Source organism: Talpa europaea (genome assembly GCF_964194135.1).
Source record: "Talpa europaea genome assembly, chromosome: 13".
Classification (NCBI taxonomy): domain Eukaryota; kingdom Metazoa; phylum Chordata; class Mammalia; order Eulipotyphla; family Talpidae; genus Talpa; species Talpa europaea.
Window position 1 is genome coordinate 44,012,579 of NC_140080.1, and position 19,562 is coordinate 44,032,140.

At 37.0% G+C, this 19,562-nt stretch overlaps 1 protein-coding gene across 1 annotated transcript; it reads right to left on the reverse strand.

Annotated features, from left to right (window-relative positions):
• Window positions 1-17,893: 17,893 nt before the first annotated feature.
• LOC311183400 (olfactory receptor 2L13-like) lies at window positions 17,894-18,832 on the reverse strand (the record flags this gene model as incomplete). Its single annotated transcript, XM_084252752.1, has 1 exon — window positions 17,894-18,832. One exon carries the CDS (start codon window positions 18,830-18,832, stop codon window positions 17,894-17,896), a length of 939 nt encoding a protein of 312 aa, XP_084108878.1.
• Between the last annotated feature and the right edge of the window lie 730 nt (window positions 18,833-19,562).

The window sequence follows — 19,562 nt, forward strand, 5'->3', positions numbered from 1 at the left end:
AGCCAGGCAGCTACCCACATGGCGCATCAGACCTCTCCTGATACCTGCTGCTCCCCTTAGCAGTATACTTAGATCAATCTGTCTGTTCTGTTCCCCACTCTGTTTCAGGTGAATCCTCTTACCCGGACACCTCTGGCCTATATCCCAGCTCTTGTATGCATACATAAATAAATCTTTTAAAAAATAATATCGCTGATATTTATAGCATTAAAAGCAACTTACAGAACATATACATATATATGATTTTATGTAAATTTGACAATATTAGTGTCTTAAAATTATTTTAGAAAAGTTACAATATCATGTTCACTGTAAATATTGTTATAATAATCAGCACAAGACCAGTAAGATATTGTTTCTCTACACCTAAGCTAAACTTCTAGGATGGCTGTTAGATGGAGTTTAGAGTTTTGTGTGTTCAGCACATAACTGGTTTTCAGTAGGCATCAAATTCCTTTGTTCATTCTACCTACCTAAACTATCGGAAGACCTCAGATCCTGAGAATTAAGTGTCTGAATAAGGGTCACACACAAATCTAGGTCTGTACCTTCTACACTTCTATCTGGATGTCTGATCTCTCTCTCTCTCTCTCTCTCTCTCTCTCTCTCTCTCTCTTTCTCTCTCTCTCTCTCTCTGTGTGTGTGTGTGTGTGTGTGTGTGTGTCACTGTCTCTCTCTCTCTCTGGCACTTTAAGTTGTTTTAGGCTTTTCCAATTACTTACACAATTGCCTGTTCCTTAGGTAGGGGAAATGCTCTCCTAAGATTCAAAAGCATTATCTCCAAGGTATCTACATGAAATAAAGCTAAACAAATCAACTTGATTCACTAATATCACCATGGCTCACCTTGTCCAAAGTTCTGGAGTTTGTAACTTGAAGAGAAAGTAGATTTATAATGACATCATTTCCTGCTGGCAGTCTTTAGGCAGAAAACTTGGCTGACATGTCTCTCAGGCTTTGCTGCAAGATCTTGTCACTGATCAAAAGACTCTGTCAAATCAGAACTCTCTTTCTGACATAAAACTTCTTCTTTAGCTGCTAAAATTCATGAGAATTTTCAGAAGATATTATGGAACATCTGTTCCTCAATACTCAGTCAGCTCATAAAACATAAAACTTAAGGTTAAACTTAAGGTCTTCTAAGAATTTGTTGGAATTTCAAGTGAACTATTTCACTATTTGCATACATATTTATTTGTTAAAACATCTTCCTTTTCTCTTGCTTTATTCCAGGGTAAAACATTTCACATCTGTTTCTCTCCATTTTTGCTGGTGGAAGTCAGAAGGATGAGCTACTACATTTTATTGACATAAACTTATACCATTAGTCTTCAGAATTTCCTCTTTTTCCTATAATTGATCCCTAATGTCCAAGTCCATGGGGGCCAAATCTTGGTCATTACACTCAACTCTGCTTATTTCGAGATCACCTAGTTCTACATTTATTTATAGGAAGAAAATCAGAGTGATCAATGCTGTTGGTTTCTGTTGAAGCCCAGATGAGAGCAAAGTGGGATATACTGGATTATTCCAGAACATTATTTGATCTCTATAAAGACAGTCATATATTTTTTATTGAATTTCTATCATTTCATAACATAGAGAACTAGAATACAGGAATCATTTTAGCATTCAGATACATAACAGAAGAAATAGTATCACCAACAGTTTTCTGTGTACTGTCTACTAAATTAGCAGGGAAATTATTAGTAATAGTGATTAAATATTTCTATACAAAATGCTTCTATTTGTAGAGGGTTAACACAATTTATTTATGAAAATATTAATCAAATCAACACTGATTAAATTAGACAGTTACAGAGGAAATTGTGTAAGATTACAATTTCTTTTCAACTCTCTAATGTTGTCTAAAGACATGTGTAGATTAAGTTTGGGTGATATAAAATATTTCTTTATATTGCACCGGCCACAGAGGATGGTCTCAAAAGATTTAAGACTTATTATATCCCATTCAATCCCAGATTTGTTATTGAGAGGAATGTACAGTTAAAGAAACTCTGAATGACTGCTTTTATTTAAATGATATCAGGTATTTTGGGAAAATATGATAAAAATTATTTAACTCAAGTTGACTCAATGTCTTTCAATTTATCCTATGTATATCTTTATGAATATGATGAAATACAAAACTAGATAAATTATTTCTACCACTTAACATACGGGAATATGTAGAGTTATATACATAGATAGATGTTGAGTTGTAGCTGTTAGTCATGTATTAATAACTTCCCTTTCTTATAGTGTGCACCCCTTTTACATTTACCTAGTAAAACTTCTGCCCAGTTAAACCCAGTCTCAGTCTATCAAGCTAAAAAATTCCATTTAGGGCATTGAAACAGGGATGGAAAAAACTGGAACCATGCTTATAAACTTCACTTCAGATGTATGAACACACTTTCAAGACACATTATGGCCATAATCTCTTTGCACTTTCTCTAACCTAATAAATTCACTTCTCTATACCAAATTCCAACATATTTCTATATTCCTAAGATTCAGTTGGGAAAAATGTTAATAAAATACAATCATTAAGAGTTCAAATTCTTTTTTTTCCTGTGACTCATTGTTTTTATTTTTTTATTTTTTATAATAAATTTTATTTTTATATTCCCGATACAATGGAAGCCCCCTTATTTTGACCCCAATCCCTCCACTCCAACCCCCTACCCCCCATAGAGTGTCTCTGGTTCATAGTTTTTTGTTGATATTGATTTTCACTTTCTTATAGTTATTCATTTTCCTGGTCCCTTATTTAAGTTTTCTAGATTCCTGCTATGAGTGAGACCATCCGGTATTTTTCTTTTTCTTTCTGGCTTATTTCACTGAGCATGATCCATTCCAGCGCCATCCATGTTGCTGCAAATTGCATGTGTTTATCTTTTTTGAATGCTGAGTAATATTCCATGGTGTATATGTACCACATCTTCTTGATCCAGTCATCTATTTTTGGGCATTTGGGTTGTTTCCAAAGCTTAGCTATTGTAAATAGTGCTGCTATAAACATAGGGGTGCAAGTTTTCTTTGGAATTGATGTTTCTGTGACCTTTGGGTAAATACCTAGGAGTGGAATTGCTGGATCATATGGAAGCTCTATGTTTAGTAGGTCCAGAAATCTCCACACAGCACTCCATAGTGGTTGGACCAGTTTGCACTCCCACCAACAGTGCGGAAGAGTTCCTTTTTCTCCACAACCTCGCCAACATTTGTTGTTGCTAGTTTTTTTAATATGTGCCATTCTCACTGGTGTAAGATGGTATCTCATGGTAGTTTTGATTTGCATTTCCCTGATTACAAGTAATGTTGAACATTTTTTCATATGCCTGTTGGCCATTTGCATTTCCTCTTCAGAGAAGTTTCTTTTTAGTTCTTCTGCCCATTTTTTTTGACTGGAATATTTTCTTTGTTGTTGCTGAGTCTCATCAGCTCTTTGCAGATTTTTGTGATCAGTCCTTTATCATTAGTGTTGTGTGCAAAGATGTTCTCCCAGTTGGTGGGGTTTCTTTTTGTTTTTGTTATTGTCTCTTTTGCTGTGCAGAAGCTTTTTAATTTGATGTAGTCCCAGGTGTTTATCTTTGCCTTCACTATCACTGCTTTGGGTGATGTGTCTGTAAAGATGTCTTTGATGTGCATATCACATAGTGTTTCACCTGTATTTCCTTCTATGTATTTTATGGTTTCAGGTCATATGTCTAGTTCTTTAATCCATTTTGAGTTGATTTTTGTGTATTGTGTGAGGTAGTGTTCAAGCTTCATTCTTTTGCATGTAGCAACCCAATTTCCCAGCACCATTTATTGAACAAACTTTCTTTGCTCCAATGCATAGTCTTTGCTCCTTTGTCAAAGATTAGTTGACCATAAATCTGTGGGATTATTTCTGGATTTTCATTCAATTCCATTGGTCTGTATGTCTGTTCTTGTTCCAATACCATGCAGTTTTGATGATTATGACTTTGTAGTATAGTTTGAAGTCTGGGAGTGTGATGCCTCCATTCCCTTCTCTTTTTTTTCAGGAGAGCTTTGGCAATTCGGGGTTTTTGGTGATTCCATATGAATTTCATCAATAATTGTTCTATTTCTTTGATGAATGACATTGAAATTTTGATTGGAATAGCATTGAATCTGTAGATTGCTTTTGGTAGGATGGCCATTTTAATAATGTTTATTCTTCCAATCCATGAACAGGGGATGTCTTTCCATTTCTTTGTATCTTCTTTTATTTCTTTTAACAGTGTTTTATAATTTTCTTTATAGGTCCTTTACCTCTTTTGTTAGATTTATTCCCAAATATTTGATTTTTTTGTTTTGATAATAAAAGGGATTTTTTTTATTTCTTCTTCTTCAGATTTATTGTTTTTGTATAGAAAGGCTGCTGACTTTTGCGTGTTGATTTTGTATCCTGCCACTTTACTGAACTGATTGATGAGTTGAATTAGTTTTTCTGTGGAGTTTTTGAGGTTCTTTATGTATATTATCATATCATCTGCAAATAGTGATAGTTTGACTTCTTCTTTTCTTATTTGGATTCCTTGTATGTCTTTCTCTTGTCTTATTGCTCTGGCTAGGAATTCTAGTATTATATTGAAAAGCAGTGGTGAGAGTGGACATCCTTGTCTTATTCCAGATCTTAATGGAATTGCTTTCAGCTTTTCATCGTTAAGAATGATACTGGCTGTTGGCTTGTCATATATGTCCTTTCTGATAGTGAGGTATGTTCCTTTTATCCCAGGAATTTCAAGGGCTTTTATCATGAATGGGTGTTGCACTTTGTCGAAAGCTTTCTCAGCATCTATTGATATTATCATATGGTTTTTATATTTCTTTTTGTTGATGTGTTGGATAATGTTAATTGATTTTCGGATGTTGAACCATCCTTGTGTCCCTGGAATAAATCCTATTTGGTCGTGGTGAATTATCTTATGGATACATTGTTGGATTCTGATAGCTAAAATTTTGTTGAGGATTTTTGCATCAGTGTTCATTAGGGAGATTGGCCTGTTGTTTTCCTTTTTTGTGTTGTCCTTATTCGGTTTTGGTATTAGTGTAATGTTGGCTTCATAGAATGTGTTTGGTATTATCCCTTCCTCTCAATTTTTGGAAGAGTTTGTGAAGGATAGGCACTAATTCATCTCTGAATGTTTGGTATAATTCATTTGTAAATCGATCAGGTCTTGGGCTTTTCTTTTTGGGGAGGTTTTTGATTACCATTTCAATTTTGCTGCCTGTAATTGGTCTGTTTAGGTGTTCTATTTCTTCTTTATCTAGTTTTGGGTGATTGTAGAGTTGTAGGAATTTGTCCATCTCCTCTAGATTGTTGAACTTGTTTCCACATAACTGTTCATAGTAGTTACTGATTATTCTTTTGATTTCTGCTGTGCCGTTGTGATTTTTCCTCTTTCATTTATGATCCTGTTTATTTGTGCTTTCTCCCTTTTTTTCCTTTGTGAGCCTGGCTAGGGGTTTGTCTATTTTTTTTTTTAATATTAAATTTTATTTTTATATTCCCCCATACAATTGCAAACGCCCCATTCTGACACCAATGCTTCCCCTCCCGCCCCCCACCCCCCAAAAAGTGTCTCTGGTTCATAGTTTTTTGCTTATTTTGATTTTCACTTTCTTATATTCATTTTCCTGGTCCCTTATTTAAGTTTGCTAGATTCCTGCTATGAGTGAGACCATCCGGTATTTTTCTTTTTCTTTTTGGCTTATTTCGCTGAGCATGATCCCTTCCAGCGCCATCCATGTTGCTGCAAATTGCATGTGTTTATCTTTTTTGAATGCTGAGTAATATTCCATGGTATATATGTACCACATCTTCTTGATCCAGTCATCTATTTTTGGGCATTTGGGCTGTTTCCAAAGCTTAGCTATTGTAAACAGTGCTGCTATAAACATAGGGGTGCAGGTGCTCTTTGGAATTGATGTTTCTGTGACCTTTGGGTAAATACCTAGGAGTGGAATTGCTGGATCATATGGAAGCTCTATGTTTAGTAGGTCCAGGAATCTCCACACAGCTCTCCATAGTGGTCGGACCAGTTTGCACTCCCACCAACAGTGTAGAAGAGTTGCTTTTTCTCCACACCCTCACCAACATTTGTTGTTGCTAGTTTTTTTAATATGTGCCATTCTCACTGGTGTGAGATGGTATCTCATGTTAGTTTTGATTTGCATTTCCCTGATTACAAGTGATGTTGAACATTTTTTCATATGTCTGTTGGCCATTTGCATTTCCTCTTCAGAGAAGTTTCTTTTTAGCTCTTCTGCCCATTTTTTGACTGGATTAGTTTCTTTGTTGTTGCTGAGTCTCATCAGCTCTTTGCAGATTTTTGTGATCAGTCCTTTATCATTAGTGTTGGGTGCAAAAATGTTCTCCCAGTTGGTGGGGTTTCTCTTTGTTTTTGTTATTGTCTCTTTTGCTGTGCAAAAGCTCTTTAATTTGATGTAGTCCCAGCTGTTTATCTTTGCCTTCACTATCACTGCTTTGGGTGATGTGTCTGTAAAGATGTCTTTGATGTGCAAATCACGTAGTGTTTCGCCTATATTTCCTTCTATATATTTTATGTTTTCAGGTCTTATGTCTAGTTCTTTAATCCACTTGAGTTGATTTTTGTGTATGGTGTGCGGTAGTGGTCAAGCTTCATTCTTTTGCATGTAGCGACCCAGTTTTCCCTTCACCATTTATTGAACAAACTTTCTTTGCTCCAATGCATAGTCTTTGCTCCTTTGTCAAAGATTAGTTGACCATGAATCTGTGGGTTTATTTCTGGATTTTCTATTCGATTCCATTGGTCTGTATATCTGTCCTTGTTCCAATACCATGCAGTTTTGATGATTATGGCTTTGTAGTATAGTTTGAAGTCTGGGAGTGTGATGCCTCCATTTCCTTCTTTTTTTTTTTTCAGTAGAGCTTTGGCTATTCGGGGTTTTTGGTGATTCCATATGAATTTCATCAATAATTGTTCTATTTCTTTGAAGAATGCCATTGAGATTTTGATTGGAATAGCATTGAATCTGTATATATTGCTTTTGGTGGGATAGCCATTATAATAATTTTTATTCTTCCAATCCATGAGCAGGGGATGTCTTTCCATTTCTTTGGGTTTGTCCATTTTATTAATTTTTTCAAAGAACCAGCTCTTGGTTTCATTGATCTTTTGGATTATTTTTTTGCTTTCAATTTCATTTATTCTGCTTTGGTTTTTACTATTTCTTTTCTTCTACTGGTTTTTTTTTGTTGTTGTTGTTGTTGTTCTTTTTCTAGATCTTTGAGCTTCAAGATTAGGTTGTTTCTTTGAGTTCATTCTTGTTTCTTGATGTGAGCTTCTATTGCTATATATTTTCCTCTTATTACTGCTTTTGCTGCATCCCATACATTTAGGATATTGGTGTCCTCCTTGTCATTCAATTCAAAAATTTTTTTTAATTTCTTCTTTGATCTCCTCGTTAGTCCAGTGGTCTTCCAGTAGTGTGGTTTTTAATCTCCATAAGGTAGGAGAGTTCCTTGCCTTCTTTTTATGGTTTATTTCTAGTTTGATGTCTTCATGGTCATAAAAGATGGTTGGTATGATTTCAGTCTTGGTGTATCTGTTGATGTTTGTCTTGTGCCCCAGTATGTGATCGATCCTAGGGTATGATCCATGTGCGCTTTAGAAAAATGTGTACTCTTGTTTTTTTGGGGTTTAGAGTTCTATAGATGTCTGTTAAGCCCAAATGCTCTAGGCCCTTATTTAGAGCTTTAGTTTCTTTACTTATTTTTTGTCTTGTTTATCTATCCATTGTTGATAGTGGTGTGTTGTAGTCTCCTACTACATATGTGTTTTCTCTGATGTCTGTTTTCAGGGATGACAACAGTTGTCTGATATATTTTGGTGCTCCTTCGTTTGGTGAGTATATGTTAATGAGTGTTATTTCTTCTTGATGTATTGTCCCCTTGATCATAATGTAGTGACCATTGGGGTCTCTTTTTATCTTTTTGAGTTTGAAATCTGTTTTATCTGATATAAGTATAGCTGTTCCTGCTTTCTTTTTTGGTCCATTTGCTTGTAGGATTGTTTTCCATCCTTTAACTTTGAGCCTATTTTTATGTTTTGTAGCTAAATGTGTTTCCTGGAGACAGCAAATGGTTGGGTTTTGTTTCTTAATCCAGGCTGCAACTCTGTGTCTTTTTATTGAAGAGTTTAGTCCATTTACATTTAGAGTTAATATTGATATGTTAGAATCTGTATTTGCCATTGTGTTTGTCTTTCCTTTGATTATATTTGTTTATTCTTTTAATAACTTTTTTTGGCCTTCTTTCGTTATTTTTCGTCCCTCTGAGGTTCTGGCTTTAGGATTCCTTGTAGTATTTTTTGGAGTGGGGTTTTAGTCGTAATGAAATTCCAGAGTTTTTGTTTTCTGGGAATGTCCTTATTCTTTCTTCATAGAGGAAGGAGAGTTTTGCATGATAGAGTAATCTTGGTTGGCATCTGTTTTCTTGAAGTCTGTTGACTATGTCCCTCCACTCTCTCCTTGCCCGTAGTGTTTCTTCGGAAAAGTCTGATGTCAATATGATTGGTTTTCCTTTGAATGTTATCTGTTTCTTCCCTCTTGTCAGCTTCATTATTTTTTCCATGTCCTGGATCTTGGGAGCTTTACTATTATGTGTCTTGCTGTATGTTTCCTTTCGTCGTGGAAGTTTGGTGTTCTTGCTTTTTGTATATCAGTTTTCACCTCCTTCATGTTTGGGAAGCTCTCTTCAATTATCTCTTTGAATATTTTCTCTGTTCCTACATCTCTCTCCTCTCCTTCTGGTATTCCAATAACTCTTATATTTCCTTTCCTCATGGAGTCAGAAAGTTCCCAAAGTCTTTCTTCGGTCTTTTTCCTTCGTACTTCTCTTTCCTTTTCTGTTTTGGTTCTTTTTATTTTTGTGTCTTCAAGAGTACTTATTCGTTCTTCCATTTCATCTATTCTGCTTTCATTGCTTTTCCCAGAGTTCTTTAGTTCCTCCATTAATTCTTTGATCTCCTGCATTTCTTTTGCTTCCCTCTTTAGGGACTCAATTTCATTCTTCTGAGCGTTGTTTTCCTTAATGGCTTCTATCAGTTTTTCCATCACGGCAATTTTAAATTCTTTTTCTGGAAGGCTCAGAAGTTCTTCCAAGTCACCGTAGTTGCAAGCTGGTGGGTGGTTTTCTTTTATTGTGTGTGTTGTGTCTTTTTTCTGAGGTGTTGCTTTTTCACTTGTAGTTTTTCTTTTCCCTGCTGTCTGTCTTCCAGTTTGATTTATGTGTTGGGACACTGTGCCACTGGTACTGGCTGGCATCTTTTTGTTGCGTTCTTTCGGGAGTTTCAGAAACTGGCAATCCAAATGAGTCAAAACTGTTATGCCAGAAGTCTAGTGAGTCAGTGGTACTTTGAGTATGTTAACGGTCACTGTCACAGAATCTCTCCTCCTTCTGTGTCTAGTTACAAATGGAATCAAATAGAAAATCCAGAAATAAACCCACAGATTTATGGTCAACTAATCTTTAACAAAGGAGCAAAGAGCATGCACTGGAGCAAAGAAAGTTTGTTCAATAAATGGTGCTGGGGAAACTGTGTTGCTACATGCAAAAGAATGAAGCTTGACTACTACATAACACCATGCACAAAAAACAGTCCGAAGCACGGGAGAATGAGAGAATTCACCAGAGCCAGAGGGGAAAGCAGAGCAGGCAGACTGAGGAAGTACACTGCTGAGGAGGGCAGTGAGCGCGGTAGGAGAGTTCTGAGTGCCATGTGGGACCCTTGCCTGGCGGTGGGGGATTGAACCTGCACTGCAGAGGCTGCTGGAAGCTTTGCAACCCAGCGCTCAACCGCTGCACCACTGGGGAGGCCCTGTATTTTTATTGAAGAGTTTAGTCCATTTACAATTACTGTTAATATTGATGTTAGCATATCTATTTTCTATTTTGTTTGTCTTTTCTCTGATTTTATTTATTTATTCTTTTAATAAATTTTTCTTCTTTTCTTTTTTTTTTCCTTTTTTTTTTTTTTTTTTGGTCTTGTTTCATTGTTATTCATTCCTCTGTTAGCTCTGGCTTTAGGACTCCTTATAGTATTTTTTGGAGTGTGGGTTTTGTCGTAATGAAATTCCAGAGTTTCTGTTTGCCTGGGAAGGTTCTTATTCTTTCTTCACAAAGTAAGGAAAGCTTTGCAGGATAGAGTATTCTTGGCTGGCATTTTTCATCTTGGAGTTTGTTGATTATGTCCCTCCACTTTCTCCTTGCCCCGTAGTGTTACTTCAGAGAAGACTGATGTCAGCCTGATTGGTTTTCCTTTGTATATTATCTGTTTCTTCCCTCTTGTCAGCTTCATTAATTTTTCCTTGTCTTGGATTCTTGGGAGCTTTACTATTATTTGTCTTGCTGTATTTTTCCTTTCATCATGGAAGTTTGGTGTTCTTCTTGCTTATTGTATGTCTATTTTCAGCTCCTTCTTCACGTTTGTGAAGTTATCTTCAATTTTTCCTTGAATATTTTCTCTGTTCCTATGTCTCTCTCCTCTCCTTCTAGGATTCCTATAACTCTTTTATCTCGTTTCCTTGTGGAGTCAGATAGTTCCCGAAGTCTTTCTTCATTCTTTTCCTTCCTACTTCACTTTCCTTTTCTGTTTTGGTTCTTTTTATTTCTGTGTCTTCAAGAGTACTTATTAATTCTTCCATTTTATCTATTCTGCTTTCACTGCTTTTCCAGGAGTTCTTTAGCAACTCCATTAATCCTTTGATAGCCTACATTTCTTTCACTTCCATCTTTGGTGATTCAGTTTCATTCTTCTGATGGGTGATTATCTTTCCCATATTATTTTCGACTTCTTTCAGATTTTTAATCATGGCAATTTTAAATCCTCTTTCTGGAAGGTTCATAAGTTCTTCCAAGTCACTGTTGTTGCATTCTGGTGGGTGATTTTCTTTTCGTGGTGGGTCTTCTCCCTGAGAACTTGCTTGGTTATTTGTAGTTTTTCTTCTCCCTGCTGCTTATTTTCTAATTTGTCATAAGTGTAGGGACACTGTGTTGCTGGTACTGGCTGGCATCTTTTTGGTGTGCTCTTTCTGGGATATCAGAAACTAGCAGTCCAATCGAGTCAAAAACTGTTATGTCTGAATTCCAGTAGGGAAGTGCCGCAGACCAGCTCAGCAGCGGCGGGAGATCGAGACAGTCTCAGGGTTGAGTGAGAACGAGCAAAAGGTGGTCGAAGGAATTAGGGCGGGGGACAAGAAAGAATGACACACAGACACACTCAAGGGAGAGTGAAAATCTGAGTGTAATTTGCTCAAATCATTACACATATTTATACATTTTCAAAAGGCATTAGGTCACACAAAATCTATTTTCCCAGCATAACAATGTTTCTTGTTACCTAGGCATAGAATACAATTTTCTAGCTAATAGTTTACAAGTTGCTAAGCATATGTGGTTACATTTCCTGAAACTGATTTTTACATATATAGAAAAAGTCAGGTAAGAAAATTAATTATGGACAAGTTGCTAAGTTACTACTTATTCAGAAACAATGATTAACTGGTTAATGGTTAAACTGCTTTGTAGGTAATTCCATCAGGCTTGTTTGTAGGCAACGTTCTTAGCAGCCTTGTTTTCAAGCAAAGAAGGATTTTTTTTACTGCAGGCTTATTGCCTAGATTGGGCTTATAGGCTTGTAGGCCTTGTTTGATCTGAATGCCAAAGTTTATTATGATGAAGCTCCTCGGGGACTGCGCCTGTCTTAGGTCGTCAGGAGTCACAGACATGAGGCTGGTCAGTGCCTTCTTTAGTCTGCCCCGATCTTACCCGTCATTGACTGTCCAGTCCAGCGCATAGGGGAAGAGGGTCTTACGTACTCTATTTGTGAGCATCCACAGTACAGCCACTCTTTATTTCATCCAATTACTGGCGAGCAATGGTGGCAACAGTGGCATTGCCAACCATGGAGGCAGGAGCTGCCACAGGGAAGTAGTACACTGTATATGTTAATGGTCACTGTCACAGAGAATCTCCTCCTGCTGTATTTGTCTAATTCCAACGTGGTCCCACAGACTACCCTGCATTGGCAAGATCGTCCGCTGGGCTCCAAATCGCTGGATCCCCCTCTGGGCTCAGACTGGTGGCCAGATGGAGCCTGGCTTGTGGGGGCTATTCAGCTCACTGGTGTGTGGGGGCTTTTCAGCTCACATCTGGTTGTAGGGGCAGCCCTTTCCCAGCTCCATGCGGTGTAGGTGTGTTGCGGACATGCCAAAGTTCCCTGATCTAAAATGGAGAGTCAGGAGAGCACTTCCATGCACCTGCGTTCTGCCCTGGCAGTGACTGGATCCCCCTCTGTACTCTGCTGGCCAGACGGGGCCTGGCTTGTGGGAGATTTTCAGCTCACCTCTGGCTGTGGGGGCAGCCCTTTCCCAGCTCCACGTAGTCTAGGTTTATTGCAGACGTGCAAAAGGTCCCTGATCTAAAATGGCAAGTTGAAAGAGCACTCCTGTTAGCTAAAATTTTATTAAGGATTTTTGCATCAGTGTTCATTAGATATATTGGCTTGTAGTTTTCTTATTTTTTGTTGTCTTTGATTGGTTTTGGTATTATTGTAATGTTCGCTTCATAGAACATGTTTGTTATTATCCCTTACTTCTCAATTTTTTGAAAGAGTTTTTGAAGGATAGTCACTAATTTGTTTCTGATTGTTTGGTAGAAATAATTTGTCAATCCATCTGGTCCTGGGCTTTTGTTTTGGGGAGGGTTTTGATTACCATTTTGATTTCACTCCTTGTAATTGGTCTGTTTAGGTGTTCTATTTCTTCTTTATCTATACTTGGGTGATTGTAAAGTTGTAAGGATTTGTCCAACTCTTCTAGTTGTTGAACTTGTTTACATAGAACTCTTCATAGTAGTTTCTGATTATTCCTTTTGATTTCTGCCATGTATGTTGCAATTTCTCCTCTTTCATTTGTGAGCCTATTTATTTGTGCTTTCTCCTGATTTTCCTTTGTGAGCCTGGCTAGAGGTTTGTCTATTTTTTTTTTTTATTTTTTTCAAAGAATCAACTTTTGGTTTCAATGATCATCTGGAATATTATTTTTATTTTTATTTTTATTTTTTTACTTTCTATTTCATTTATTTCTGCTTTGATTTTTATTATTCCTTTCTTCTACTGGTTTTGGTGTTCTTTTTCTGATTCTTTCAGATGTGAGATTAGGTTGATTCTTTGAGTTCTTTCTTGCTTCTTGATGTGAGCCTGTACTGCTATATATTTTCCTCTCATTACTGCTTTTGCTGCACCCCATACATTTTGGAAATTGGTGTCCTCCTTGTGATTCAACTCAAAGTATTTTTTAATTTCTTCTTTGATCTTCTCATTAATCCAGTTGTCTTCCAGTAGTGTGGGATTCAATCTCCATGAGGTGGGACAGTTGTTTGCCTTCTATTTATGATTTATTTCTAGTTTGATTCCTTCGTGTTGAGAGAAGATGGTTGGTATGATTTCAAACTTGGTGTATCTGTTGATATTTGTCTAGTGTTCCAGTATGTGATTGATCCTGGAGAGTGATCCATGTGTCTTGAGAAAAATGTGTAGTCAGATTTTTGGGGGGGTTTTAGTATTCTATAGATGTCTCTTAAGCCCATGAGGTCTAGATCCTTATTTAGAGCTTTAATGTCCTTACTTATTTTTTGTCTCATTGATCTATCCATTGTTGATATCAGTGTGTTGAAGTTTCCTACTACATATGTGTTTTCTCTGATGTCTGTTTTCAGAAATGATAATAGTTGACTTATGTATTTTGGTGCTCCTTCATTTGGTGAGTATATGTTAATGAGTGTTATTTCTCCTTGAAGTACTGTCCCCTTGAACATAATGTAGTGACTGTCTGGGTCTCTTTTTACAGTTTGAGTTTGAAATCTGTTTTATCTGATATAAGTATAACTGTTCCTGCCTTCGTTTTTGGTCCATTTGCTTGTAGGTTTGTTTTCCACCCTTCTACTTTCAGTCTTTTGTTATCTTTTATAGTTAAATGTGTTTTCTGGAAACAGCAAAAGCTTGGGTTTTGTTTCTTAATCCAGCCGGCCACTCTGTGTATTTTTATTGAAGAGTTTAGTCTGTTTACATTTATAATTAATATTGATATGTTAGCATCTGTATTTGCCATTTTGTTTGTCTTTTCTCTAGTTTTATTTATTTATTTTTAATGTTTTTTTTTTTTTTGTCTTGTTTTGTTGTTATTCATCCTTCTGTTGGTTCTGGCTTTAGTACCCCTTGTAGTATTTTTTGGAGGGGGGGTTTAGCCGTGGTGAAATTTTGGAGTTTCTGTTTGTCTGGGAAAGTCCTTATTCTTACTTCAAAGAGGAAGGAAAGCTTTGCAGGATAGAGTATTCTTTGTTGGTATTTGTTGTCTTAGAGTTTGTTGACTATGTTCCTCCACTCTCCTTGCCCGTAGTTTTTCTTCACAGAAGTCTGATGTCAGCCTGATTAGTTTTCCTTTGTGTGTTATCTGTTTTTTCCCTCTTGTCAGCTTCATTAATTTTTCCTTGTCTTGGATTTTTGGGAGCTTTAGTGTTATATGTCTTGCTATATTTTTCCTTTTATCATGGAAGTTTGGTGTTCTTCTTGCTTATTGTATATCTATTTTCACCTCCTTCATGTTTGGGAAGTTCTCTTCTATTATTTCCTTGAATATTTTCTCTGTTCCTATGTATCTCTCCTCTCCTTCTGGGATTCTTATAACTCTTATATTTCCTTTCCTCATGGAGTCAGATAGTTCCCAAAGTCTTTTTTTTTTTTTCTTTTGTATTTCTCTTACCTTTTCTGTTTTGGTTCTTTTTATTTCTGTGTCTTCGAGAGTACTTATTCGTTCTTCCATTTCATCTATTCTGCTTTCACTGCTTTCCCCAGAGTTCTTTATCTCCTCCATTAATCCTTTGATCTCCTGCATTTCTTTCTCTTCCCTCTTTAGTGACTGAATTTCATTCTTCTAGTCGTTGATTATTTTTCCCATATCATTAATTATTTTTCCCATATCATTTTCGACTTCTTTCAGTTCTTTTAATTATGGTGACTTTAAATTCTCTATCAGGAAGACTCGTAAGTTCCTCTAACTCACTGTTGTAGTCGGTGTTTGATTTTCTTTTAGTGGTATGTCTTTTCCCTGGGGATGTGCTTGGTTGCTTACAATTTTTCTTCTCCCTGCTGTTTGTTTTCTAATTTGTCCTATGTGTTGGGACAGTATTTCATTGGTACTGGCTGGCATCTCAAAAAGAGAACTATTGTGTCTAGATCTCTGACATAAGGCAGGTATTTTCATCTCCAGAAGTTTCTATTGTTGAATAAAAGTGGAGCAAATATCAGAACGATAGTATTATAATGATGGGTGATAAGTATGTGAAGAATTTACACTTCTTAAATATTAACTTTCAGCATCATCCTAATTATTTTATATGACATGTGTTTCAACTTATTTATTTTAATTTTTAAAGGTTTTATTTTGATTTATGTATACTTACAAGAACTGGGGTGCAGTCCAGAGGGTACAAGGGGAGACAGCAGTGAGAGCATTTACCTGAGACAAGATTATAGAGCAGACCAGGTAGATCTACTGGAAAAGAGTGTTAAGGGGAACAGTGGACAAGAAAGTAGATATCCGATGTTCCAAATGTAGAATAGCTCCCCGGCCAGGGAACAAACTTAGACAGCAGCAGTGATAGCATTTTATCACTGTGACTTAACCCCTGTGCCACCAGGGAGACCCATGAGTTTCAATTTAGAAGGATACACAGACATTGGCAAAGATAAGTTTCAATGAATATGGTATCAGAAAAAAAAAAAAAAAACTGGGCCTCCCCGGTGGCACAGCCATTGAGTGCTGGGCTAAAAAGCTCCCACAGTCTCTGCAGCACCTGTTTGATCCCTTGCCGCTGGTGAGGGTCCTACATGGCGTGCAGACCTCTCCTGCTGCTCGCCCACTGCTCCCCTCAATAGTACACTTTGTCGGTCTGCCTGTTCTGCTCCTTACTCTGGCTCTGGTGAATTTTCTCACCCTCCCACTCTTCTGACTGTACCCAGTGCTTGTATAAATAAATGCATTAATCTTAAAAAAAGAAAACACTAAAATTAAAAAAAAAAGACAAAGGAGTGAAACAGGGATGCAAACTCATAAACCCCACAATAGCTTACCTGTTTTATTTGTTATTTCACATTTCACTTTACATATTTTATATGTCATAAATATATTTCATTTCATACAGCTTTCAATCATTTATGTTTTGACCACACTGTTTTATTCATAAAATTGTGCTGATTTTCACTGAGGAAATATTGGTTTACAACACTGTATGTGATTAAGAAGTATTGGTTCACAACACTTCATATGTGTTTGTTACTCTACCATACTAATGTCCAAGGCACCCCTAATCTTCCACTGTAGTTTATACTATTTACATGAACATATTAATCTGATTTCATATATATATACATATATACATACATACATACATATATACATATATACACATGTGTGTATATGTATATGTGTGTGTGTATATATATAAAGCTTAAAAACCTTTCACTGGATGATCAAACACTCTGTTGCCTAACACTGTAATTACTGACATCATGTGACTATTAGGCACTTTAAAATGTATTGAATAAGATATGTTACATGCTGTCAGTATAATATACAAGCAAGATTGTCAAGACAAAGAATGAAAACAAAGTAAAGTCACCATTATCATCTTTTTGTTTTTTTAAAGATTTATTTTATTTATGCATACAAGAACTGGGGTATAAGCCAGAGATATATGGGGGTGAGAGGATTCAGCAGAGAGAGTGGGTTGCAGAACAAGCAGATTTAATGAAATACACTGCTGAGAGGAGCAGCGGGTGAGCCAGGAGAGGTCTGCTGCACCATGTGGGTTGCCCCTGGCTGGCAGGGGATCAACTCCTGCTGCAGTGGCTGGTTATAGCTTGATATCACTATGTATAACCCCTATGCCACCAGGGAGGCCCCCACCATTACAATTTCATACTGTCTACATATAGAAATGACAACATATCAATGTGAATGAAAATATATTAAAGGTAGCATATGTATAAACTTACATCATAGATATATTTATAGCACAAATACTAGTGGTATAGTATATCATTAATATCAACTTTATTAATAACATTATTGATTATAGAAACTGAAAAAGTTTGGGGCTCCCTGGTGGCATAGGGCTAAGTTTCAGCACTACCCCTTCTACAATCTGAGTTTGATCTCCAGCCAAGGGAGCTAACTCACAGATGGTGCAGCAGATCTCTCCTATCTTGCCTGCTGCTCCCCTTAGCAGTTTACGTCAATAAAGCCATCTGCTCTGATCCCTACTCTGTCTCTGGTGAATCCTCTCAGCCGCTGTACCTCTGGCCTATATCCCAGTTCTGATAAACAAATAAATAAAATCTTTAAAAAAAAAGAAAAAAAATCTTATTTAGATAATTTCAGTGTTTTTTTTTTTTTTAAGATTTATTTATTTATGCAAACAAGAACTGGAGTACAGGCCAGAGGTGTGGGAGGGTGAGAGGATTCACCAGAGACATTGTGGGGAACAGGATGGGCAGATAGACTGAGCACACTGCTGAGGGGAGCAGCTGGTGACAGCAAGAGAGGAGAGTTCTACTGAGCCATTTGCGTTTCTCCCTGGCCGGCTAGGGATGAATCCACACTCCAACAGCTTCACATCCCTGCACTCAACACCCCTGTGCCATGAGGGAGGTCCTAATTTTGCTTCCTAAATTTATCTACTAGAAAATTTAAAATAACATATGGGAATCAAATTAAAGATCTAGCAGAAGGTGAGGCTCTAGGAAAGGGAAATAAAAGTAAGTAAGAGCAACCATGATTATTTCTTTTTGGAGGAGAATATTGGAAAAACTCTTGTCATGGCTCCCAGAACTTCCTTATTTCTCAGACTATAGATTATGGGATTGAGCATGGGGGTTAAAATAGTGTAGAAAACAGCCATGTTTTTATCTTCTGCTGGGGAACGGAGATTCCTAGGCCTGAGATAGGTATAGACAAAAGGTGCATAGTAAAATGTCACCACAGTTAAATGTGTGGAACAGGTGGTGAAGGCCTTCTTTCTTCCCTCTTTGGAGCGCATGTGGTAGACAACAAAAAGCACCCGACCATAGGAGGCTGTGATTCCAAGGAAAGGGACAAGGAGAAAGAGGCTTGTGCTCACAAAAACCAAGTATTCATAGACCCAGGTGTCCATGCAAGCCAGAGGCAACATGGCTGGGACATCACAGAAGAAGTGATCAATGACTCTGGACCGGCAGTAAGGAATATGGAGGGCATAGACTGTGTGTGCTAAAGAGTTGGTGGACCCCAGGATCCAAGATCCTATGATCATTTTCACACACATCCTTTTACTCATGCGAATGGGATAATGAAGGGGGTGGCAGATGGCCACATATCGGTCATAGGCCATGGAGCAAAGGAGTAAACCTTCAGAACCTGCCATAGTCAGAAAGAAGAAGCACTGGAACCAACATCCCAGGAAGGAGATGCCTTTCTGACCTGAGAAGAAGTTGAACATCATCTTGGGGACAGTGGTGGAGATGTACATCAGGTCCATGAGGGAGAGCTGGCTGAGGAGAATGTACATTGGAGTGTGTAGCCGGGGATCCATGCGTATGAGGTGAATCATAGTTGAATTTCCCAGTGAGGCAAGAAGGAATATGAAGCTGATAAGGAGTAAGAGAAGCAAGCCAGTTCCATTTGTGGGAAATAACCCCAACAAAATGAAATCATTTGAAGTTTGATTCCATTTCTCCATGAAAACTTACTGCTTGTTAAACTTCCTTGAAAGAAAAACAAAAACAAAGTCCAGAACATGAAATGAAACAAAGTAGTTGCATAAAAAGGAATTTTAACTTTATTAATGTTAGTTAAGAATGAATTGCTTTTTGTTGAATATGACAGCTTTCAGTAAACCCTTCCATTAGCTAATTAAATGTTCCTCTTCAAGTTTTCTCTGGTACCTGCTCAGCAGGTGACTTTTAAGTAAAAAGCCTGGTATCATAGCAAGCACAGGTAACAAGATCACTAAAGCATTCCTCTCTAGGTAATGCATGCCCAGGAACAGAACTCTTGATTTGTCAAGTCAGAGAAATGATTGCCTTCCTCCATGGACATGTATTTAATTAAACACGTGGAAAGGATAACTGAAATATATAAGTAGAAAATTTCTGGATAAATTCTAAGTCTTTTATTACCTATCCCTTCCCTATCTTTAACTGGCCTGTTCAACTGCTCTTATTTCATATATATATATATATATATATATATATATACACACACACACACACACACACACACACACCTGAGTCCCTGCTTGTTGTATTTTTCACTTCTTTGCTTTTCTCAAGTGTCCCTACCATCTAAAATCACTATTTTTGAACTTCAAAGACTAACATGCTCTTTAATATCCTATCTAATTATAGAATATTATGTGAATATTCTCTCTTTCACTGTGATATTTCCATTGACCAATAACCTACACATTC